General features: G+C 40.3%; 1 protein-coding gene across 5 annotated transcripts in view; it reads left to right on the plus strand.

The window, feature by feature from the left end:
- Positions 1 to 23,669, plus strand: part of LPGAT1 (lysophosphatidylglycerol acyltransferase 1) — a 136,053-nt gene that overhangs the window by 77,418 nt on the left and 34,966 nt on the right. For all 5 annotated transcript variants that reach the window (XM_007058013.4, XM_037895751.2, XM_043543686.1 and 2 more), the window contains one exon: positions 17,982 to 18,108. In XM_007058013.4, the coding sequence (XP_007058075.2) occupies positions 17,982 to 18,108 (127 nt within the window). The remainder of the gene's footprint in view (positions 1 to 17,981; positions 18,109 to 23,669) is intronic.

A 23,669-nucleotide genomic window follows, 5' to 3' on the forward strand; every position in this document is an offset into this window, starting at 1 on the left:
AATAATGTATAACAGTGGACCGGAAAATCACTTGTGCAGTAAGGGCAATATCACAAAAATGGATAAACTTTCAGTCGCCATCTTACTGACATATAAGGGCTAAGATCCCTAAAATTGAGACTAAACAAAATAGTAGAGGAATTTATCAGAAGGCTGTTTTCACTACATTGAAACAGTCTTTTCACTCATGCTCTTTAAATTAAAAGTTTTGACTTTAAGTAAACATATCTATTTTATTACAGCTAGCTAAACCAAAAAAGACCACACATAACTCATCATCCTGTGGCTAAAAAACAGCTCAGTACCTTGCTTTCTAAAATAACCATCCACATCACTTTTCATAGATTTCATAAGAAGCAGTAAAAACATTCAGACAACTCTGAGCATAACAAAAATGATCAGCTGTTAATAAGTTTGAATACGGTTATTAAAGGAAACAATTATTTATATCAGCAAATGTTTGCCTTAATTTAAGTTCATCACTTGCAATTTCTATGAAGTGCTTTTAATACACACTTCAATTTGCAGGCAGGTTACTCTTACCAGTAGAATCACATAACTGGAGCTTCAATGCTAATATCATGGGTCTCAGCTGAATTAAACTTCAGCAAGGCATGCATCTAGCGTTTTGGGGGTTTTTTTTGTTTTGGTTTTTTTTAAGACATTTATAGATATGTATTTGTGTGTGTGTGTCAGGTGAAAGCCTATTTCTAGTCTGATTTTGCAGCTCTTTGTTACTAAATGGGATTCATTGGGGGATAGTGACAGGTACTCCAGCTGAACTGTGAGGGTCTTCTTCTACCTCTGTTCTTGGTGATGATAGTTAGTCTTCCTGTTTCATCAGGCATGATGTCTCTGCTTGCTTCCTTCTTGGACTGGTCAGGGGTTTTGTCTCGGGAAGCTTCACTGTTGGGAATGTCTTTATTTTATGACCTTTCAGACTTGGAGATGGCTCGCTGATGCTGTAAATCTATTCATTAGCTTACTCCTAAATAGTGAGTTCTTAGATTAAATTGCCAGTTAAGGGAAGCTTTGCAGATTCTCACTTCATGAGTTACCTGGTACTCTTTCCTCTGTTACTATAAGGTGGGTGCACAACTGGTTGGAAAACTACTCAGAGTAGTTATTAATGGTTCAGAGTCCAGCTGGAAAGGCATATTGAATGGGGTCCCAGAGGAATCTGTACTGGGTCCTGTTCTATTTGATATCTTAATAAACGATTAAGAAAATGGCATAGAGTGTACAAGTATAAAGTTTGTGGATGTTATCAAGCTGGTGTGGGGTGGAATCACAAGTGCTTTGGAGGGCAGGATTAGAATTAAAAGGGATCTTGATAAATTGGAGAAATGGTCTGAAATAACCAGCTGAAGTTCAATAAGGACAAATGTAAAATGCTGTATTTAGGAAGGGCGAATCCATTTCACAAATACAAAATTGGAAATTACTTTCTAGGAAGGAGTACTGCATAAAAAGGATCTGGGGATTATAGTGGATCACAGACTAAATTAGTCAACTATGTAATACTGTTTCCAAAAAAAAAGTGTGTGGGGGGGCAAACATTGTTCTGGGATGTATTAGCAGGAGTGTTTTAAGCAAGACGTGAGAAGTAATTCTTCCACTCTACTCCACAGTCATGAGGCATCAGCTAGAGTATTGTGTCCAGTTCTGGGCACCACAGTTTGGCAAAAATGTGGACAAATTGGGGAAAGTTCAGTGGAGAGCAGTAAAAATGATTAAAGGTCTAGAAATCATGACCTGCAAGAAAAGACTGAAAAAATTCTGTTTGTTTAGTCTAGAGAAGACTGAGGCGGGGGTATAACTGTTGTCAAGTACATAAATGGTTGTAAAAAGGAGGGTGATAAATTGTTCTCTTTATCCATTGAGGACAGGACAAGAAGTAAAGGGCTTAAAGTGCAGCCAGGAAGATTTTGGGTCAGACCTTAGGGAAAACTTCCTAATTGTAAGGGTAGCTAAGCACTGGAACAAATTACGTAGGGAGGGTTCGACCATTGGAAGTTATTAAGAACAGGTTAAACAAACAACTGTCAGGGATGGTCTAGATTAGCGGTTCTCAAACTGTGGGTTGGGACCCCAAAGTGGGTTGCAACCCCGTTTTTGTGGGGTTGCCAGGGCTGGCCTAGACTTGCTGGGGCCCTGGGCCAAAGTCACCCCACCACCCGGGACTGAAGCCCAAGGACTTCAGCCCTGGGTGGCGGGGCTCAGGTTACAGGCCCTCTGCCTGGGGCTGAAGCCCTTGAGCTTTGGCTTTGCCCCCCCTCTGCCAGGGTGGTGGGGCTTTGGCTTTGGCCCCTTCTCGCGGGGCTTGGGCAGGCTCAGGCTTCGGTCCCTGCTCCTGGGGTCATGTAGTAATTTTTGTTGTCAGAAAGGGGTTGTGGTGCAATGAAGTTTGAGAACCCCATGTCTAGATAATACTTAGTCCTGCCTCAGTGCGGAGGACTGGACAAAATGAGCTATTGCGGTCCCTTCCAGTCCCACATTTCTATGATTCTGTAGATTACTTTATTGAATGTAACATTGCCAACTAACTTATTTCAGTCTTTACTTTTCTGACTTTATATTTGAAGAGTGCTATTATCCATTGCTTACTCTGTTCTTAGGTTATTTTCATAGACTGCTTAGTGCTAGTAGTTGTTAAGCAGATAAGTTGTTAATAAGGAAGGAGGAAGACTTTTGTTCTCAAACTTCTTTTCTAGTTCTGCAGCAGAGTACTTATGTAAGCTTATGTTTGTATTATACTTTTAATTAACATAAAACAAAGAATATAGAAAACCCTGTAAACAGGAACACTGATTTACTTCTCACTCTGAAGTATGATCGCTAATATTTAGGTCTGTTATCTGTCTCTGAGAGGAGGTCTCTGAAAACGTTAAATGAACAGTTTTGTATTCGTAAATTTAACCCTTTCTGTTATTCCTACAAACATTCTTAATAGTTCAGCTAAACTGTACTTTACTTTTTATTTGGAACACTATAGGATTTGACATAACTACTCAAACTGCTGATCTGTCAAGTAAACATCTTACCACTAGCCAGTACTAGATGTTTAGGGGAACATGGATTGAAATATAATGTATATAGGGTCTGACATTCAAAGTGGTTGAGCACCTGCAGCTCCCATTGACTAGTGGTTATTGCTCACACGTCTGAGAATAAGGCCACTTGCCAATTATGTAATGTTCTGTTTGTAGAGTAGGATGGTTGGGGGGGGTGGTTAATCAGCCATCCAGGTATTCCCAGATTCCCTTCTGCTGGCCTGAGCTACTGGTGAAATGACATGTGCAGTGAATCACAGCCATAATTTCCCACTGCTGGGGAACTGGGTGGAGGTTAGGATGTGAAGTGGAGATTAAGATTTTCCTTCATCCTTCCCACTTTGCATCCCCATCCAAGTGTGCTAGCCACAGTGTGCTATGTCTGTGTTATTCCTACATGTGAACTGGAGAGGTGTATGAGATGAAACTTGAGCAAACGGGCTGGTCTGGTCCAGTGGCAACATACCTCAGTTCAGAACCAGACTTCTCCCTCATGCCTGCAGGGGCTTCCTGTATGACATAGTTAGTGTTCTCCCTTTTTCTGGGGGAAGATGTACATTGAGTAGCCAACTCAGGACACTTGAGGGCTTAAATTTTCTCCTCTTGATGTTAATAAAAGTTTTGCAATTAACTTAATTGGAAAACTAAATCTGTCCCTTTAAGAAAAAAGAAAAGGAGTACTAGTGGCACCTTCGAGACTAACCAACTTAATCTCACTGTATTTTCCACTGAATGCATCCGATGAAGTGAGCTGTAGCTCACAAAAGCTTATGCTCAAATAAATTGGTTAGTCTCTAAGGTGCCACAAGTCTTCCTGTTCTTTTTGCGAATACAGACTAACACGGCTACTACTCTGAAACCTGTCCCTTTAAGAGCAGCATCAATAGAGCTCCAGAGAGATGAATGTCAGAGGAAGGGGTGTGTGTGTGTCCTTTTTGGGGAGAAGAGCAGAGTAATAGGGACAAACTAGTTGGAGGAATCCTTGAACAATATCCCTGTACCCCCCTCAACTGCCTCTGGAAACGTTTTAAGTGAAGGATAGTGGGAGGTGAAGAATATTTTTTACATTGATTTCCCTATTTGTTTCAGAGTGAAGGAGAATGAGTGGCAGAGGAAAAGGATATGTGGAGAGAGGAAAAGACAGAAATAAAAGGAGGGGGGGAGAACAGAAGCAATATCTGAATTTCATATTTTAGCAGATTATACATTAGGTATTTGTTTAAAAATAAAAAAGAGAGAAAAGGGCTCATTTTATCTTAATGGAAGAAGTATGTGGGTTGGGGTGAAATTTCCCCTAAACTATATCCAGTATGAGAGGCTATTGTCTGGTTCACATTATTGTCGTCTAAATATCTGCCCATTTGAGTTATCCTATTAACTGGCAGGAGCTATCCTTCTGAAGAATGGAGAATATTTAGTTAAAAAGTGAACATTTAACATTAAATTCTTAATGTGTTCTTGTAAATAAATATTCCTCTTACAAGTAAACAAAAATCTTCTTTGCTTTCTTGCCTAGAGATCAATGATCTTGTGTAATATTGAGGTTGCAGATCAAATCTAGAGGGAAAACTGACTTTCCAGTGACCCTAATGAAATTTCACCCATGTTAGGCTAGCTATTCATGCAGGGTCACCTGATGATGTGACAACGTAATAATGGCATAACTCAAAATGAGATAAAATATAAATAATTTACAATCCAGTTGTTTAATAATGAATTAGTCTAAACACTATCTAGCTTTTTTTAGTAGATTTTAGAGGAAATATAAAAAAATAAAGATATATTAAGTGGTGGTATAATTTGTTTGTGTGTACAGAGTAAATGTTCTCAGAAATTTTAATGTGAGTGGAGCACCAAGGAAGCTATCCAGTCCTTAATGTATGTTGTACACAGCTTACAATAAATTGATTAATTGTGGAATTATTGAGCAGCTGCCCCTGTATGCCTGGCCAATAACTATCATGTAATTAGTCATGTGTTAGTGTATAGGAATATAGTGTAAACCTAATATATGTTAAATTATAAACAGTGCATGAGGTACGCAGTGAGCCTTACCAGTTGTATGGTGATAAAACAAATGGGATTTTTGTGACGCTTTGGGACAGGCAGACTGGCTACAGGAACGCTAGGTTGACAGAAAGATGGACAAACAGCACCAGCTGGTGCATTATAGGATGATTTTAGTTCAGGTACGGCCACAGAGTTGGGCAGTTGAACCTGGCCCTGGTCCATTGAAAAGGGGGGTTGTTTCCACTCAGAAAATGCAACCTCTCTCTCTTCTTTTTTTTTTTTTTTATTTTTTGTTTTTTTAATGGCGCAAATTCAGATTGAAGACAATGGATCCTATGGGACAATCTAAACATGTTTCTAACATTAGAGAACCAGACCTGCCACAGGCATATGGTGGACCTTGTGTCAAATTCAGCACAGGCATATATTTGTAGGCGATAGTCCTGCACATCTTCAGGTATTGTGGACACCTACTATCTTTTGGAATTTGAGGGAGTGAGTGTGGAAACTTCTAAGGGCTTGTCTACACTGGCAGCGCTTTACAGCAACTTGTCTACACTGGCAGCGCTTTACACCCTCCTGAGCGCAGCAAACTTTCAGCACTGTAAAGCGCCAGTGTCGACAGTGCACCGGGGCTGGGAGCTACGCCCCTCATGGAGGTGGTTTTTTTAGAGCGCTGGGAGAGCTCTCTCCCAGTGCTGCGCTGTGACCACACAAGCCATGTTGCCCCACTTTAACATTGCCAGTGTAGACTAGCCCTAAAATATACACATTACTTACAGTGAAAGTAGTTATTTCTTGCAGTGTTTTCTTCCTACTATATCTTTATTCCTTTCTTTCTATGAAGACTCTGGACTTTGTAGTCACATTAATATTATAGACACTTGTTAGGAAATATTATGCACTATCTAATAAGTCTGTATGTTGAGTTCCTTTTTATACAGTTAATCAGGTGAGAAACAAAATACTTTTTAAGGAAGTCTTTTGTACTGGCATACTTATATTTAAAGAACACAGCTGTTCGTTCTTTCTGGAAATATTTCTTTGGGATGAAATGTGACCTGATAAGTTTTAGGTTCAAGATCAGAACACTCCTAAGCTTTCTCTAGTGAATGTATTTTTTTTTTATAAACTAACAAGGATGGGGGAGACTAGTACACCCAAATATGTTAAAATGCTATTAAGAGATGAATTTTAAATGGAAACAAGCCAGAAACTTCAAAACTGCATCAGTATCCTGGTTTCTACTGGGACAACAAGTGTTCCTTGTGCCTCTCGCATTGTCTGATCATGTGCAGGCAACAAGTTGCTACTAACAGGCCACAGTTACCTAGTTTTTAAACTTTTCCCTTTGCAATTAAGATTTGGCAGCTCAGACAAGCTGGCCTTGGTTAACAAAGAAAATATGCACAACATTCAGTATAATACTTTAACAACCAACACCGAAGTAACACTTCGTCTTTAATTAAAATTAAAGCTTGACATGGCTTTGCCAAATCCAAAGGGCTGCCTTAGGGCAGCATACTTTCTCTGTTTTCAAGGAAGACATGCTTAATTACCTGAGCAGTAATCCAAGTGTCAGATTTGTTGTTTTAAACTGCATGTGACTTTTCAAATGTTGCTATGTCATCATGCACAGGTATCAGCCTAAAGTAAAGGGAAGTAGGTGTTCTTTCCATTGTTACAGTATGAAATGAAGTTAGAGAGGTTACTGATTTGGCAAAGATCATGTAAAAGGAAGAGTCCAGGGAATTCTGTTCTAATTAGTATCTACATGCTGTCTCCTGAATTTGTCACAGCTTGTCATATTTTGTAATTAACAATCTCTCTAATAGATGTGGCCTAGTAAATTTAGTCCAGATCTGGAATAAAGGTAGCTAGCTCTACCCAAGTTTTGCAGTAAAATTTCACAGACTGCTAAGCCTGGACATTTAATTGGATAAATGTACCTACTACATCGAAGAAAACATTACCTACTGCTGTGTAGGCATTTGACAGTCACAGCTAGACTTGGAAGGACCCCATTAAGAGGAATAAAGGAAGCGTACCCACCTGACAGTAATATTGCTCAGGTTTATCTGACTCAAGATTCACTGAGGGTCTGATCCTAAACCCACTGAAGTCCATAGGAGCCATTACACTGACTGACTGCAAATAATTTTGGATGAGGCTCTAAGACAGAAGTGGCTTTGTTAACATAGGAGAGACTACCATCATTAACAAGTACAGTTTCCCTCTCTTTTTTGAATGTCTTCATTTCATTTCAGACTCAATATGGCTAAAACAGAGTTGATCTTTCCTCAGTCCCCTGCTCTGTCACTGTCTTTCCCATCATTCAAGGTCACAATTATAGTTTCATCTTGCACTTTAATGATGGGCACTGTAGAAATACTTAGATTACGTAAATAGACCTGACTCCTTTTTGCCCCCAACCCCTTTTTTATCCTTACACCCAAGCAGTTACCGAAGCCTTCACTGCTTTCTCTGCAGCATCTCTGAAATCTGTCCCTTCCTTTCAATCTTTATTGCTCATACTCTAGTCCACACCTGATAATTTCCTGTCTTGCAACCGGCCCCCTTGTTGGCCTTCCCATGTTAAGGGATAAAGGTCACCTAAATTAAACAAAACCTTACAGGAATTTTTAATGTAGTATGGCAGCCTTTTGAAAAGTCTTTTTTTTTTTTTTTAATTCATATTGCTTTAATATAAAAGACTTGACCCTGTCAGTAAGAGGAAGCTCCCATATGCCTTCCCACCAGTATCTCTGGTAGAAAGCTTTCTGACCAGTCTTGGACAGGCAAATCTCTGGACAGGCAAATGTCAGTGATACTAAAAGCCCTGTATTGGCTGAGACAGGTATGTTTGACTTTTTTTGACCATGAAATGATCTTTCCAAACCAGGTTCCGCTCTACATCTGTACATCTGGAATCCTTCCTGACTCCAGGGTGGGTAGAGATTGAGACATGGATTTCCACTCTTGAGAACATCATGGGAGCCCTAGCAGGATTTGTATCTTTGAGAAAAGAAAATATCTTGTGCATCTTACCAGAAAACAAACCAAGATTACCACTCACTCACTGACCTCTCAGATTTTGGGAGGATTTTTCTTGATTTTTATAGTTCAAGTGGTTGTTATTGGGAGTTTGCCTCCCATTTGAAAAATAACCCCTGTGGAGCCTGAGGACTGTATAGGTACTGGTATCTGGTGAGGTACACCCCAATTACTTGACATGCTCAAAAACCTTAGAGCTATTGAAGTCCCTGGCTAGTCTTGGTCTAGCAGCATGGATCCAAGAGTGTTAATCTGATGAAATATATATCAGGGAAAAAGAACTACAGGAAAGCAATTTTCATAATGGAAAAAACAGTGGCAAACACTGAGTATGTTCATATTCAGTAAAATTATATCTCAATTAACATTAAATAGACTAATGATAGATGTAAATAATTGTGTGAATTATACATTGAATCAGATATGCTTGCTAGAAATCTCTAGATTTAGTTATAATTTTGTGTTCTGAGATTTTTTTTTGTGTGTGTGATGGAATAGGGCACAATGTTATAGTAATTCAGATACCGAATCCATAGGATAGTCTCCATTTGTTAAGGAATTAATGGATTTATTAGGGGAAATGAAGCATTAATTACCCTGAAAACTTTGGATGTTTATGTAGTGTGTCAAAATTTTGATAAGTTAGTTATCTCTCTCCAATAACTTTAGGTCACCTGCTTATTTACGAGTAGAGGAATTGCTATACAGGATCAGACCAGCAGTCTGTCTAGTCATAGATTATACATTCAGAAGGAATGATTGTGATCAAGTCTGATCTCCTCGAGTCTGCTAGATTGAAAGCCCTTATGAAATTTTTCTTCTCCTTATAGACTGTGATCAGGTCAACCCTTAGGGATTGTGTACACTGGCGCTTACAGCGCTGCAGCTTTCTTGCTCAGGGGTATGAAAAAGCACACCCCGAATGCTACAAGTTTCAGCGCTGTAAAGTGCCAGTGTAGTGCGCTGATAGCTATTCCCCTTGTGGAGGTGCGTGGGTTTTTTTGTTTTTTTTTGTTTTTATAGTGCTGGGAGAGAGCTCTCCCAGCACTATGCCGTGACTACACAACCATATTAAAGCACTGCCGAGGCCAGCTCTTTAACGGTGCTAGTGAAGACATGCCTTTAGCTTTCTCTTGTTAAGATGAGTAGATTGAACTCCTTGTGCCTTTCAATATAAGGCATGTCTTTTCTAATCCTTTAATCATCCTCAAGGCTTTCCTTTGAACTCTCTCCAATTAATCAACATCCTTCTTGAATTGTGGACACCAGAACTGGACATGATATTTCAGTAGTGGCCACACCAGTCCCAAATGCAGAGGTAATATAACCTCTCTACTCTTATTTGATATTCCCCTGTTTATTCATCCAAGGGGATCACGTTAGCCCTTCTGGCCACACTAGAAGTAGCACTGGGAACATATGTTTGGCTGATTATCCACTATGACCTTCCAAGTCCTTGTCAGAGACTCTGCTTCCCAGGATAGACTCCCTTCCATTCTGTAAGTATGGGCTACATTCTTTGTTCCTAGATGTATGACTTTATATTTCAGCATATTAAAATGCATGTTGTTTGCTTGTGCTCAGTTTACTAAGCAATCCATATTGCTCTTTATCAGTATCATTTACCACACCCTCAATGTTTGTCATCTGCAAACTTGATTACTAATGATTTTGTTTTCTTTCAGGTCACTTATAAAAATGATAAATAGTGTAGGGTTAAGAACCTATCCCTGCAGGACCCCAGTAGAGAAACATCCTGTCTGATGATGATTCCATGTTCACAATTACATTTTAAGACCTAATAATCAGCCAGTTTTAATCAATTCATTGTGGGCAGTGTTGATTGCATCATTCTAATTTTTCAATCCAAATGTTTTGTGGTACGAAGTCAGATGTGTCACAGACATCTATTTACATCAACACTATTATCTTTATCAACCAAACTTGTAATATCATAAAGTTATCAAGTTAGTTTGCCATCTGTTTTTCCATAAGCCCATGTTGATTGGCATTAATGATATTGCTCTTCTTTAAAACTCCATTATTTTGCCTGTAGTCAAGTATCCTGTCTATGACAGCAGTTGGAACCAGATGCTTCAGAGAAAGGTGTAAGAACCCACAGTGGGCAGATGTGGCATAATCTGCCCCACACGTAGGTCTCATCTGGTCTCTAATAGTTCGAGATTGGCTTAAACCCTGAAACTCAAGGTTTCAATACTCCTTCCAAAATTTTTCTTGTCATTAATTATAACAATTCTGGATATTCTTAGTATCTATGTAAATATCCAATCCTTTTCTGAGCCTTGTTAAGTTCTTGGCTTCAATGACATCCTATGGCAATGAGTTCCACAGTGTTGTTATACTTTATATTTCCTTTTTGTAAGGTTTGAATTTCCTACTTTTTAATTTGAGTGCCCTCGTTTTGTTGTGTTATGAGACAGGGAGAATAGAAGTTCCTGATCTATCCTCTCTCTACCATTCATTATTTTATATACTTTTATCATATCCCCTTTTATTTATCTTCTTGCTAAGGTAAGGAATCTCACTTTTTTTATTTTCAATTTCTCTTCACGTGAACAGAATTTTTCTAGGTCTCTGATCATACTTCTTCTTCAGCCTGATCCAAGAACCTTAATCCTATAGCTGACATCTATGTAGAAATGTATCTTAGTTTCTTTAAGTACTTAAATTATGTAAGTACAAGTGAGTTGTTCCTCTTGTACCTGTACTGTACTCTTTGGAGAAACTTTTTTTTTTTTTTTTTTTTTAAATGAACCACATTGAAAGTACAGGACTTCTCTCCCAGGAGTGAAAAGGAAAAATGTCTAGTGAAATTGCTGCCAAGGCTTGATGGCTTGTTGTCCTTAAGAGTGAGAGCCCTTGATGCCAGAAAGGAAGTGCCGTCTGTCTGTCTGCATACAGAAAGATTTAAATGTTCATTTTGGCACCTGATAAAAGCAACCCTGCTGAGGAATCCAGAGTGTCCCACATCAGGATGCTGTACTTGGAGCTCTCTGCCCAGAGAGAGGAATCTGTAGAGAGTAATAGGTAAAATAAATGCTGCACATACACCAGTAATCTAATTCTCCATGGACTGATTTTCTTTCAGAGGAAACAAGTGCTTAAATGTATGCTCAAGGGGCCTATAAAAGTCCCTTTCAGATTGTGTCTCTGAACTGTTTGCAAAGCTATATTTCTCCAAGTAACTGGACTTGATTCGCTGACGGGTTTTAAAAACAGAAAAATGTTCTGGTAGAATTCAGGTTTATGTTACTTTGTTTGGTTTAGAAGTCTCTGCATTTGAATATTACTAAGCAAAAGCTAGCAAGTCATGGTGACTTGGATCCCATTGGTCACTGAAGATATACATTCCAGAGTTTAATTCGACAAACTTTGCTTTGGTAAAATAAGACCGTGTTAGAATCCACTGTTTAGCAGACTCTGATAACAGGCTTTTTTTATGCATTTGATTCTATCTTTGTTGAAGTCAGATCTTAGGGCCTTCAAATGTAGTCCAGTTCATCTTTATTACTTAACTTTCAGAAATGGCTTTATTAGAGAACTGCATAAATTCACTTTTCTCTTTTGAGGAGATACTGTTGCACTGTTCTTTAATTCACTAATTTTTTAAAATATAATTTTCTGATACATAGCTTTTAAATAGTATGATCTGTTTTTTAAAAAAATCATTGGAAAGAAAAGCATTTTTATGGGCTTTTCTCTTCCTTGATGATTAGAAGGGGGTCTTTTCAGCAAGCCAGAGAGCAAAAACACCAAACCTTGGGCCCATCCCTCCATCCCCCTACCTTCCTCTATGTTCACACATCTGTTTGTTTCATTTGTGCTGCTGTCACAACCACAATTGCTGGTAAACAACCTCTTATCAGGCCTGGGGATGTGTGTGCACATTAGCTCCCTCAGAACTGGACATGTTGTCGACTTGCTAGTGCATAAGATGGGAAGTACAAGTAACCGTCAACAACACACTGAAACTTGACTCTGTACATGGATGGTGGACTCTTTGCTTTTCAGATCAGAGCCCAGTGGTAGCATGTCACCGAACTCTGTCAGAGGCAGTCCCTCCCCTTCACATTCTGCTTTGTTGCTTTACCCTGTTCCCATGGGTGATGCTGATCATCTACTGGGACACACGCATTCCAAGGGGTTCAAAATTCCCACTCCTGGTTAAGGCCAAATGACTTAAAGGAAAAATGAGGGCCCAAAATTCGGTGGATCCAGATGGTCAGCCTGAGTCTAATAAGCTTTAAAACTCAACTAATAAGCATTTGGACTTGGCCAGCAGGGAGAATTTTGAACCCCACTGAATCTGTCTCATAGTAGCCAGTCAGTGTCCTCTATGGGAGGAAGACAGAGCAATAAAGGAGGATATTAAGGGGAGCCACTGCCGCAGGCCAAGTTTTGGGCACTACTCAGCACTGATATGAAGATCAAAGGACCCGCCCACCCTGATAGAATGAGAACAGGGAAGAAATAATTATGAAAATTCACCATTACCATTATTTCAGAAGAAAAAGTACACTAAGAGACTACTTAGTTTCTCCTTTGATTTGCTTTCCTGGCCAAACAAATATTCCCTTGATTGTTGATTATTCTTATTTTTGTGTGTGTGTCCAAGTACTTGGAAAAAACAATAGTGCATGGTATGTACCTCTCACAAGGTAGCCTACTTCTACATGGTTTGTGTAGAACTGTATGTGAATGGGATCCCTGCAGGCTATTTTGAACATTCATCCTCTATTAAAAGAGAAGGATCAGGGGGGTGAATGTTTCTGAATTATTCAAAGAGAAACTAAAAGATTAAAATAATATGGCTTACAGTAAAGTGTTTGGAAAGTAGCAGCCCAGGTGAAACCTCATTAGGAGAAAACACAAGCCCCCAGAGAGGTCAGTTTCAAAGTTGTTGTAGCTAGCTGCTGCTTCAGAGAGCTCTCTGGTAGTCAGGCTGTTTGATATTTCCGCTTCTACCAAAAAGGCAGATTGAGAGAGAGTTTTAATAGAAATTGAAAGTTCAAATTAGCTTGGCTGCCAGAGATGGTTGTGGTTGCCCTGGTCACACCAGAGCTGGAGGGAGGGCTTCTTGAACAGACGCATGTAAAGCATGTTTACGCTACAAATTGTCAGGACTCCAATTACAACACTGCCCCATGTTTTTTACGTCTAAATGGGTGTGTAACTTTGAACTAGGTTAAAACGGAATTAAAATTATAGCCTGGTTCTGCCCATCATAAAAGTGGGGCTGTGCATTTATTGTGTAGATATGCCTTATCTATGTGTTAGGAAGTCCAATTGTCTTTCAACGATCAGGATTTTAAATTCTGATGCGGGGTGGACTAAAATTGAAGTGAAAATTGCCAAGACCTTTTTAAGCAAAACAGAACCATACTCTCCCTTATGTATGATGAACATTCAGTGCCATCTAAGAATGATTTTTCAATTCAAATTCATAACAAAACCAAGAGGGGCATGGTAAGCTTGAGTTTTTAATTTTTTTTTTTATTTCAAAAAGATCAGTTTGCTGATGTAGCAAATAGCATGCCCTGATTTTTTTTTTTTTTTTTTTTAATCATTTCTTGGGTTCAGAAGTCTTTTTGGATGGACCTGAGAGCAACGCCATCAAACATGCTCAGGCGGGCATAGCCTGCTCTGTCTTTGTGCAACAGTCTGCTTCCTCTTGAGTTTCAGTATCAGCTGGAGCTTTCCTGTTATTGGAAACACTTTCTCAGGGAGAACATAAATAATGCAATTCAACAAAACCAGTGAAACTGACTATACATCCAGAAATGTACCAAAAAATAAATCTTTTTTCCATTCTAGCAATTGTAGGGGTTAATTGTAACGTAAACATTAGTAGGAATAAAATGTTGAGACAGAAATATGATTACTTGGTGAAAATGCTAACATTTGTGTTGGTTTACATTTGTGTGAACTCCTGTCTTATGCGACAATAAATTTTAATGACCAGAATATTGCGTCAAGTATTTGACTTTGCCAGCAACCGTACAAAGTGTCTACTGCCCTTGCTATTCTCCTTAAATTTCTGGCTTTTTTTGATAGTAGATAGTTTTAGTTAATCACATTTATTAACATCGTACTTGTGATTTTTTTTGTTTACTAAGGCATTTAAAAATTTTTTTTTTCTTACATAATTTTAGATATGCCAGTAAATAACATTTCATCAAGAAGCAATGTTTAATTCCTCTTTAACTAATAAATTAATGCTTTATTAGAAAACTGTTTCTATTAGAAAACTATTAGAAAATTCAAGTTGACAGTGTCTATAAGTTTTCAAATGAAAGAACAAGGCTGAAGTCATGGATTCCTTCACATTCCTGATTTAAAGTGTATCTATGACTTTGACAAGTTGGTATCTTTGTGGTGGGATGCGATAGTAACTTATTTAGTTAAGAGCTGCCATGTTAAAAGCTGAGGTCTGTGAAAGGCTGAAAGAGTGCAAGACCTTTTATAGTTAGGGCTAGTGGTTTGTCGCAGGACTCAGATCTGTGGTTTCTCTTTGTGTTGAGGTGGAGCTGATTTGAGGCATCCACACAGCACTGCACCGCAATTGCTACTAAGTTAGGGCAAGCAAGTAGGAAAGCAACACATAAGAGGGAGGGAGGCAGCAGTGGCCTTCCTGCAGTGATGGAGTCCGAACCATCAGGTGTTGAGACAGCAGTTTTAAACCAGTACTTTTTTTTTAAAGTAACTTAGAACAATTTGTATTGTAAAATACAAAGATTTTGGTTAAAATATTATTTTATATTCTTCTGGCACATCTTACTAGTAATGATTTGTGCTTCCCACCCCATAATAAGACTAGTGTTAATAGTTCATTTTTATTTCACACTATGGAAAATAATAAATTCATTATCTTTGTATTTTTCAGGTAAATGTGTATATATACGTAAAAAGAGAAAGAACTGCTTTGTCTTTGCTATGAATTACTTTAGCATTAGATTGAATTTAACACACTGCTAACATTAAAAATATGACTTGAGTCATTCTTCTCATCTTTCTAAATTATTTCTTCATGTTATTCAGCTAATTATAGTGGCCACTGTTTGATATTTTGGTCAGAATTAAAATCAATATTTACTGACGCTGGTTGAAACTCTGAAATTCCTTTTTAAAAAACTGAATTGTTTTGCAGTAGATGTTTGCTGGGTTTTTTTACTAGTTTTATAGTGTGGATGAAATGTTTTGAAAATTCAAAAATATAAAAATTGTTTCATGAAAATGTTTTTAGGTTTTGAACCAAGTTTCCTATTATCTCATTAGTATGATGATAACACCTGCTTTTTTTATTGTGCTTTTTTTTATTGTGTTTTTGAGTTATCTGTTTTCTGGAAAGAAAAAGGGTTTTAATTTAAAAATTTTGTTCACTCCAAGACACTTGGAGAAGGGAATGATCTTTCTCTTGGTCTTTTTTGCTTAAAATGCTGGATTGGGAATGTGCTATTCTGAGGCCTGCCACAAATTTCCATGTGATTTTAGGCAGGTCTCTTAATCTCTGTGGTTCCGTTTCTCTCTCTGTACAAAGAGGACAGTAAAACTTCCCTACCTAAAAAGGGTGTCTTGAGGGTAAATTATTTATTTATGTATGTTCAGATAATACAGTGGTGAATGCGGTAGGAAAGCCAATAAATATATTAATCTAAAAAATAATTTAGGTTTAGGTGTTTTTTCCCCGTCTTTTGGAGTCGTGTAGGGGAAGGAGCGCTTTTACAAAAACCTAACGCTAACAGAAATATTTCCCCTGACATGTTTTAAAAGAGATTAATTTTTAAAAACTTTTTTGCATGTTTTTGTCTGCATTGTTTGCAAACCAAATGTTGCAACTTTGTGCTCATGCATGAGAGAGCAGCAAATTAAACTGCCCAAACTGAATGAAATACAGAATGAACTGAATGAAAAAGTAAACTGCAGAAATGGTTAAATGTGCCCTGAGGTTTCTAAAAATCTATCAGTTTTTATAAACTATGGTGGCGTTCTTTAATAATGTAGGAAAGGGGACTTTTAATTTTTTTTAAAAAAAATATTGTGGCTTTCTGTATAAATACATATAAAAAGCAGTGTATCAAAACAAAGTGAAACAGTGAGCATGCTGGGACACAAGCCATAGATCAGGGGTCGGCAACCTATGGCATGCGTGCCAAACACGGCAAGCGAGCCGATTTTTAATGGCATGCTGCTGCCTGCCGGGTCCCAGCCGCCGGCCCCATTCAGCCCTCTGCCAAACCCAGGCCGGGACCCCGGCAGGCAGCAGCGTGCCATTAAAAATCCTGCCCGCCCTGGCCTGCTCTTTGCTGCCGCCCCCACCGCGGGGGCAGGGTGAAGAAGCTTGGTACTGCTGGCTGCTGCTGCAGGGCAGACAAGGTCCCCCCCGCCTCTTCCCCCAGCGTGCTGGGTTCCTGCCTCTCCTCCTCTCCCTCACTGCCACCAATCAGCTGATGGTCTTTGAGAGGGAGGGGGAGAAGCCGAGCAGCTCGCTGCTCCAGGGAGGAGGCGGAGAAGAGGCGGGGCCTTGGGGAAGGGGGGTGGAATCAGGTCATATTCCCTCCAGCTCCCTGCCGTGAACGGCTCTGGGCAGGGGGCTGGGAGCACCCCCATGACCCTAGCCCACACCCCCAGCCCCCTGCCCTGACCCCTGCACCCCCCTCACACACACCCAGTCCTCTGCCCTGACTCCAGCCCCCCCACATACCCAGCCCCCCCATGTCCTGACTCCTGCACCCCCTTCACATGCCCCCAGCCCTCTGCCCTAACTCCTGCACCCCCCACACCCCATGCCCGGACTCTTGCACCCCCCCACATTCCCACCCCCACCCTGAGCACCAAACGGGAGCTCCTGCACACGCACCCCCACCTTCCCGCCTGCACCCCTTGCACCAAATGGGAGCTGCCCAGGTAAGCACTCCACACCCAAACCTCCTGCCCCAACCCTGAGCCCCCTCCCTCATTCTAGCTCTTGGCCAGGCCCTACACCCCAACCCCCAGCCCACTCCTTCACCCCCAGCCCTGTGCTCAGTGCACTCCCACCCTCAGCTCAGTGCAGAGAGAGAGAGGAAGAGAATGGGCTAGAACCAGGGAGAAGGTAGGTACCCACTCTGTGGGCAGGGCCGAGATCCCAGACTGGCAGCGGGCTGAGTGGCAGCGGGCTGAGCCACTTGGCCCACTGCCGGTCTGGGGTCCCGGCCGCTGGCCCTGCTCAGCCTGCTTCCGGCCTGGGGTTCTGGCTGCCAGCCCCTTGCCAGTCGGGGTTCCAGCCGCAGGCCCCGCTCAGCCTGCTGCCGGCCTAGGTGAACGGAACCCCAGGCTGGCAGCGTGCTGAGCGGGCCGGCGGCGTAAGATCAGCATTTTAATTTAATTTTAAATGAAGTTTCTTAAACATTTTGAAAACCTTGTTTACTTTACATATGACAATAGTTTAGTTATGTAATATATAGACTTATAGAGAGAGACCTTCTAAAAAATGTTAAAATGCATTACTGGCACGCGAAACCTTAAATTAAAGTGAATAAATGAAGACTCGGCACACCACTTCTGAAAGGTTGCTGACCACTGCCGTAGATCATGTCAATAAAAATTACACTAATTGTTAGAGACTGTTTAGTTATTACATTGAGATTTTGACCATATTTCTGAGATTTTACGTAGAATGTTATTCACCATGTCCTTAGTCTTTCTCTTGATCTACCTGACTTTTTTGGGGATTTAAGTAATGTTTGTACAAATTAAGTGATATAATATTAAGGAAATGTAACACTAGAATGGCTGTCAAGCCAATGGAATATAATTTGGTCTAATTTTTAACACCCCATCTTCTTTCTTCCACTTTATTCGTAGAGAGCAAATCAAAAGGTCTTCAGTGGGTGATAGATACAACCATTGCTTACCCTAATGAAGAACCTATAGACATCCAGACCTGGATTCTTGGCTACAGACGACCGACTGTCACACATGTACATTACAGGTAGGAAATAAAGTTTTAGTACACAGTTGAAATAAGGCCTAAAAATCAGTTTGAGTCCTGCACAGCACATTTCAGAATATTGGAGAGATGTAGTAAAATCTTTACTTTCTGTATTTAGAAGTGGTTTGTCTAGTTGGTTAGACACAGGACTTGGGAAGCTGTTATAGGTTTCTGAATAGTGTGATGTATTGTGCTCATTGACTGATTACACTCAACTACTATTAAAACGGTGTTCTACAGGATATGGCTTTTACCTCACTGTGTAGGTTTGTTTGCAGTTGCATTATAACTGGCTTCCCTTCTATGTTGCTCATTAAGTGTCACCTAAACTGAATTGTCGTCTTAAAGGAGGTTATAACCAGTCAATTTGTTTTTTAAGTATATGATTCTTCCATTAAGTAAACTTGAATCTGGGTTAATTTTGCTTGAAAATAAATAGTGTATGGTCATACTCTGAATTTTTCCACCCCCCTCCTCCACACTGTGAAACCCACGATGCTACTCAATGCTCACAGCAGGTGCTTTCGGCCAGGGAGCATTTGTCTTTGTTAGAAAAGTATGTAGTTGAAACAGTCTTGAGGAACAGTGTTAACTAACTAGATGTGGACCATGACCTTGCAGTGAGGGTAGACAGGGAAAAATCACATTCAATATCCTGCTAGCTGGACCATCGGTAAATCTCAGGGTTTACCCAGAACCAGCTGACATGGTGTTGAACACAGCTTGTGTCTGTGTATGCGAACTGCTCACACAGTCAACATCGTGATTGTTAACCTCACTGCTGAAAGCTGAGTTCAGTTTCCATTTAATCTTTTAACCAAGACAACCCTTTTTTGGATAAAAGCTGGTGCTAAGGGAGCTAGCAGAGTAGCATTAGGGAAATGACAGCATCCCAGAAGAGCCTAGGTGGGGACACTGGTAAAAGAGAATTCCTCCTATGCTAGCCCCTTCTTGAAGGGACCAGCTTAGTGAATGGGGGAAGAAGTCTGTCTGCTGGTGACTTGTCTGGATTTTTTTTTTCCCCAAGAGAGAAAAGTGATATAGTTCAATTTTAAGGGGGTGCACATGAAAGAGGAAAATTGAATAGTTTTATTTTAAGGTTGTTCACTTGGTCTGTTTGTCATGTGAGGCTCTTGGTTGGATAGCTCAGAAAAGAAACCTTCCCCCTAAAAGTTTTGCAGTGCACTTCCATCCCCTGATCGGGCGCATGCATGTACACTCACGCACAAAATGAAACCATTGACTTTGGAAGCACATAATCATTCTCCGACTTCTAAATCAATGAAGCAAAGCAGGGAATTTCACTAATGCTTGGTGTGGGGGAAGGAGGGGGCACAATTTTTCTGTGAATGGGTTCATTGGAAGGAAACTGTCAATAGTGTTGTGACTTAATGTTGGCTGTGAAAAAGCTATTAATCCCTGTTTCCCAGAAAACAGGTTGCATACGTATCATTGGGTAAACAGTTGACTACAGACCAGGTTGGCACCAGCCTTGAAATGATCCTTCAAATTAAAAAGCGGAAGGGGGGTGCCTTTTGTTTACTGTTTGTTCTAATCAGTGGAATAGGTTTCCTGAAAAATTAAATTGGCATTTATTAACTGCGTTATGTATTCAGTTAAATACTGTCACTGGGCATGCCCTCTGTACTGAAAATATACATGTAGCTATTGTGGCAGTGTGGAGCAACTCACAGGCCCAAGGAAAGGAGAGGTGGGGCAGATATTTTTATAACAAGAAAAGTATCATTGTTGCTTGTGATGGTCTTTCATGCACTATTCTAACAATATGTTCAATTTTAATGCATATTCAGGACATTTTAAATAAATATAGACTTTTAAAAACAAAGCACTTAATATAAATTGTTAAATAAAAGCTACATTAGCAGAATGAGGCAAATTAGCTGCTTTTGAAGACCCCATAAGCAATAGAATTGAAATTTAGAAATGAGCTACATTAGTCTCATTGTAGTTAAATTTAGTTAATCTTGAACATTCATTTTATGTTCTTAATTTTCATACCATGAAACTAGATTGTAAGGAGACATAAAATTATGGTTGGCACGAACACTGATTGCACTATAATAATAATTTCTCTGTGCTCTATATTTTGGGTTGAAAAACAGTCAAGCAGTTATTCTTCTGATCTTGACTGTATTCCTTTGGTCTCATTATACTCTGATTTTATGAAGTTTATTACTGGGAGGTGCTCAAAGGTTATGAGGAAGGGTCCATAAAAAGTACCTACAGAGAGAGAGTGAATGAGTTTAAATATCAACATTGTTGATTATTTTGCTTGTAATTATATTATCAGAAACGTTCAATTTAACCATCTTACTTGGATGCGGTTGCAGAGGGAAATCAGTTAATTAAGTGTTGCTGGGGCAGGAAACCATTGTTTCCAGTTCCTGGGTTCTGGACATTTGCATAACCCTGAGCTATTCTTGGCACAAAAAGTGGCGTTATATCACCTTTGCTCTCCCTTGTTCTTGGGAATGTCAGGCCTGACTCTGCCTCTCCCCCCCGGCTGCAGATAATGTACCGTCATGTTAGGCTATTGTTAGCAGCTAGTAATTGGCCAGGGTTTGGGGGTGCCCTGACTAGGTCCCATTTTCTCGTGGCCCATTCCTCCTATACAAGGGCCCAGGAGATATTGGCATAGGAACTTTACAGCTGCACTATGCAACCAGAGGATTTCTCCACCTCGGGGAACTCCTCTCATGCTTTTGTTTTGTTTTTCTAAAAGATGGGTTTAAGCCTGCTTTGAGCAGCAGACATGAAGCTGCTATAGCAGGGCAGAGGATCTGGCCCTAGGAATACAGGTCCCTTCTCCCAAAAATATCTAGTCACCTGTGTCCCTGTCCACAACAGGAGAGAGAGGGAATGAATCCCATCCTCGGTGCCAAAAGCCTCTACATCCCACTCCTCCACAAATGCCAAAGGCTCCAGGTGTCTCCTATCCAGCTATCTAACCCTCTAGATTCCCCTTGATAACTTCCATAATGCACTTACATGTTTAAATATAAAATTCCACAGCATACTGAAAATTTGGGGATGGTGTAGAATTGTATTTAACATCAAAATAATAATCCAAAGTCTCCTATATAGATTATACTTATCAGTAAAAACTTCCATTTCCTAGTTAACCTGAAGTTGCTTGAGATTTTCCAGTTTGTCATACTGGAAAGAGAAAGTGTTATTTACTCCTTCACATAGCACAAGAACTAGGGGTCACCCAATGAAATTAATAGGCAGCAGGCTTAAAACAAACAAAAGGAAGTACTTCTTCACACAGCTCAGTCAGCCTGTGGAACTCGTTGCCAGGAGATGTTTCGAAGACCAAAACTATAACAAGGTTCCAAAAAGAATTAGCCATTTATGGACCTATCCTCCATAAACTTATTAGCCAAGATGGTCAGAGATGCAACCCCATGCTCTGGGTGTCCCTACCCTCTGACTGCCAGAAGCTAGGAAGAGACAAGAGGGATTACTTGATGAGTGCCTTTTCTGTTCATTCCCTCTGAAGCACGTAACATACTTGGAAGACAGGGTAATGGGCTAGATGGACTGTTGATCTGACCCAGTAGGGTCGTTCTTAACTAGGGGGCCTAGCCACAGAATTTAGATCCAGCCTGCCACACAATACACAAGGCCTTGACTATGTTTATGCTGTCAGCATCTCACTTTCAAGAACACAATATTTAAAGTAACATTTGATTTTGAAAGATACCTCATACAATCTGACTGCATTTCATGCAGTAGTTAGTTATCTAACCTGGAACACTGGTTAACTAACCAACTAGAAATACCAATAATACTATAGTTAAGGCTACAGTTTAGTCATGGGTATTTTTAGTAAAAGTCATATATAGGTGACGGGCACTAAAGAAAAATTCATGGCCTGTGATCTGTCCATGACTTACACCATAAATACCCCTGACTAAATCTTGGGGCGGGGAGACCCCTGCTGGAGGGGAGCGGAGCCTGGGGTGGGGGAGCTGCCAACGGCTGCTCCGGCCACCCCAGGACCACTACGTAGGCGGTCCCCAGGGCCAGCCACATCGGCTGCTGCTTGGGTGGGCCCTGGGGCCAGTTACCTAGGGCCGCCTAAGCAGCAGCCTGTGTGGCTGGCCCAGGAGCCACTGTCCCATATATCTTCTTGTAATGTGAGTAATGGCATTATAGGGAGCTGTAGCACTTCAGAAATGCCCCCAACTTTCCTTCTCACTTTCAGCACTGATTTAAAATGCATTTGTTCTGCACAATGATATCAGGTTAATAATATTAACTATTAACTTTTCTGAATAATAAATACACACATAAGAACAAATTAGTTATAGATTCAGAAATTCCAGGGCCAGAAGGACAACTGTGGTCATCTAGTCTGATCTCCTTTATCACACAGCCCATAGGACTCTCCCTGCCCTCATAGATCTTAAAGCAGGTCTTTTAAAAAAACATCCCATCTTGATTTAAAAATTGCCAGTGATGGAGAACCCACCATGACCCCTGGTAGATTGTTCCAGTGATTAATTACCCTCACTGTCAAAAATGTACACCTTATTTCCTGTCTGAGGGAACACCAATTTCACCCATTTTAGTGAGTGTCTTTTTCCCCTTGGGCATCCTCTGATCAGAGAACTGTCTCTCCACTTCTTATTTTACCTCACTCTACCATAGTGGTTCCATGGAGTCAGACAATATTGTTACATAATTGATTGCATGGTCAAAATGAGGGACTGGTACCTGCTTCTTTCTCCTCAGAATTAGAGTATGCAACCTGGTTTTTGGCTGGATGTTGCACAGCTGCATTTCAATGACAACTCTTTTTTTGACCGCTTGAAATCTTTTCTGGAACTGCAATTGTCAGAACTGTTGAGAACCTGTGGAGACAGAGAGAGAGAGAGAGAGAGGTGTGTGTGTGTAATAGAACAATAGATCACAGTTTAGAAAAACGGTTGTCATTGAGGTAGCTTGCAGTGTTAATGAAAATCTTAGTTCTACTGTCACAATATTGGAACTGTTCCAGAAATGAGAATTCAGGTTAATTGAAGCCCAGTGAATTTGCATCGGTTTCTTTTGATTTTGTGTACTTGTTTTGAGATAGGCAGCTGGACCATTTAGACTGTTGCCAGATTGTATGCCTGTGGAATGTTTCATACATATATTCTTCTTGCAGCCTTACTTGTCCAAAAATACAAAGGTTGCAGCTGTCTTGTGTTCACTGTGTCAGTTCTTAACCAGAAACTATTCTGAAACAGATTTAGACCCACTCACACAACTTTATTTTGCCCATTTCTGCCCACCCTTTAACAGCCAGCCTGATCCCTGTCACATTATTCCTTCCCTCCCCCCTTCCACCCCCTCCCCACTTCCATCCCTGGTTGGAAAGGGGAAATATTACTTTCTATTGTACTAGATGAATCTCCCCACTGTATTTTCCACTGAATGCATCTGATGAAGTGAGCTGTAGCTCACGAAAGCTTATGCTCAAATAAATTGGTTAGTCTCTAAGGTGCCACAAGTACTCCTTTTCTTTTTGCGAATACAGACTAGCACGACTG

Source organism: Chelonia mydas, chromosome 3 (assembly GCF_015237465.2).
Source record: "Chelonia mydas isolate rCheMyd1 chromosome 3, rCheMyd1.pri.v2, whole genome shotgun sequence".
In the NCBI taxonomy this organism is placed as follows: domain Eukaryota; kingdom Metazoa; phylum Chordata; order Testudines; family Cheloniidae; genus Chelonia; species Chelonia mydas.